The sequence below is a fragment of the Haplochromis burtoni genome, unplaced genomic scaffold (genome assembly GCF_018398535.1).
Source record: "Haplochromis burtoni strain Fernald_Lab_line unplaced genomic scaffold, NCSU_Asbu1 Contig_2603, whole genome shotgun sequence".
In the NCBI taxonomy this organism is placed as follows: domain Eukaryota; kingdom Metazoa; phylum Chordata; class Actinopteri; order Cichliformes; family Cichlidae; genus Haplochromis; species Haplochromis burtoni.
The window spans coordinates 4,803-6,884 of record NW_024584964.1 but is presented as its reverse complement, the minus strand read 5'-3'; the positions used below and the strand labels follow the sequence as shown (position 1 = coordinate 6,884).

The 2,082-nt window shown below is 42.2% G+C and overlaps 1 protein-coding gene across 1 annotated transcript in view; it reads left to right on the top strand.

Moving 5' to 3' along the window:
- LOC102302048 (V-set domain-containing T-cell activation inhibitor 1-like) overlaps nucleotides 1-917 on the top strand; it is a 4,903-nt gene extending 3,986 nt beyond the window's left edge. Inside the window, exon 2 of the mRNA XM_014331451.2 lies at nucleotides 538-917. Within this exon, the coding sequence (XP_014186937.2) occupies nucleotides 538-875 (338 nt within the window). The 3' untranslated portion in view covers nucleotides 876-917. The remainder of the gene's footprint in view (nucleotides 1-537) is intronic.
- The last annotated feature ends 1,165 nt before the right edge of the window (nucleotides 918-2,082 follow it).

The window sequence follows — 2,082 nt, the reverse complement described above, 5'->3', positions numbered from 1 at the left end:
GTTGTGTAAGGGCAAGCCAAGGGCAGTAAAAAGGTAAAGGGCACACACACTTGGGGGTTACCTGGAATAATTGAGGGTTTGCTCTGCCTACATAGCCTCAAAGTTTACCAACAGATACTCACTGTGGGCTCACCGAGGCATACCTCCTGGCACATTTTTTTATATTAGGGAAACACAACACATGGCTTGAATTGTAGGACCTACACTAAACGGCCCACCTGCACCGTGGAACATGTGTGGAGCTCCAGTGGGGCTGCCCACAACCATACTTTTGCCATACTGTCGGAATATTGTGAGCTCACATTGGGACCCCCTGTTAATTCCTCTCCGTTTATTGTGGGCAACCCATATTGTCCCCATGCTATTTTCCACAGATGTGCCCTAATTTTACACTGGTATTGAGGCCTACAGTGGACTGTGCAAGTCTGCCCACTGTGCGCCCACATCAGCCCAAATGAGGTATGTTTGCTGGGCTGTTAAACTGACAAAGAAAAATGTCTCAATCCAAGCTTATGTTGTGCTTTGTTGTCCTCTCAGTTTACCAGGTCGAGGTAGATTCAGAGGTGGAGTCAGTCAAGCTGCCCTGCAAAACCACAGTTTTTGTGCTTAAAGATGCGAAAGTGGAGTGGAAGGACAAAGATGACAGGAAGGTCCACGAGTATGACAATGGCGTTGACCAGCCTGAAGAACAGCACCAGGTTTACAGAGACCGAACAAAGATGAATGAAGAACTGCTGAAAACTGGAGACCTCAGTCTGACCCTGAAACACCCCACAGATGGAGACAACTCCACCTACACCTGCACCGTCTACAGCAGGGAGGGAAACATCCTGATGAAGAAACAAGTAAAGTTGCAAGTCAGAGGTCAGTGCTGAAGAACTGAGTGGAAATCCGGGTCAGCTTAAAAATTATTGTGTTTTTCACTAAGACACATTTCTGGAATTTTTCCCACTTTTTAAAAGCCAAAATCCAGTTTTAAAAAATAAATGTTGAAAGATTTGAATTTTCTGTTAAAACCAGTCAAAAAATACAGAAACCAAACACCTGAAAATCTGAAACTGACCTTGAAGGGAACCCCGGCTATTAAGACATGTTTGCGCTAAAATATGCACTGTGCTTTCAATAACATATATGTGGTATTAAAATACGCCAAATGTTTTCCTTTTAAGCATATTTTATATAAAACCGATTTACCTCTCAATGCACTCTGGGTTTGTGACGTCACACGGTTGCACCGCATCGAGTTTACAGTTAGCAGGGCACTGGAGATTGCTTCTGTTCAACCTTTCCAGTGTGAAAAATAACAATCCGAGAAATAGAATGAAAATAGCCAACCAGTACTTAGTTTAGATGAAGATGAAAACAATCCATCACACGAGGACGCGAGAGTGAGGGAAAACTACTGGTGTCTATGCGACTACTGCTTGCCAATGGCAATGGCGACTGAGAGCGTTTGTTGTAAAGAGCTCAGTTTTATAGCAGCAGCTATCCATGGTATCACCGCATGATAAAAACATGAATAGAATTCTCATTTTTATTATACAGTGAAATTACAATAGTTATTTTTACAGATTCTCCATGCAACACCAGTGCACCAAAACTTTGAAGCCGTCGTGCCAAACTAGGTATCCCCGACAGAATTAGTTTCCCCTGCATCGTGAGCATACACTGGCCTTTCGAAATCATGGACTAACAGTATCCCACATTCATATGTTTTTAGTATCCCACGTTTTTAGTTCATAAACACTTCTTATAATTACTAACTGCTCCAGAAATTTTAGAGATGTTAGCTCTTTATACAGTACAGTTACAGTGGGATACAAATAATATCAGACTGATTCTACCACAATTTGTTCCCCCTGTCCAAAGACTAATTAGTCCTGAAATTTTGGAGGTTTTAGCTCAGTACAATTCTGTACAGTTGCAGAAGGATACAAATAATGATCAGTCAAAATGTTACTGTCATGGTCCTGGGCCATGTTGGCCCAGTATTCTTGGTTCCTTGTATTTTCGCTCCTTATTTAGGCCATGTTTTCTGAGGTGTCCTGTTGTGGTGTTCCCTAAGTGTTTTCCCTTTGTGAC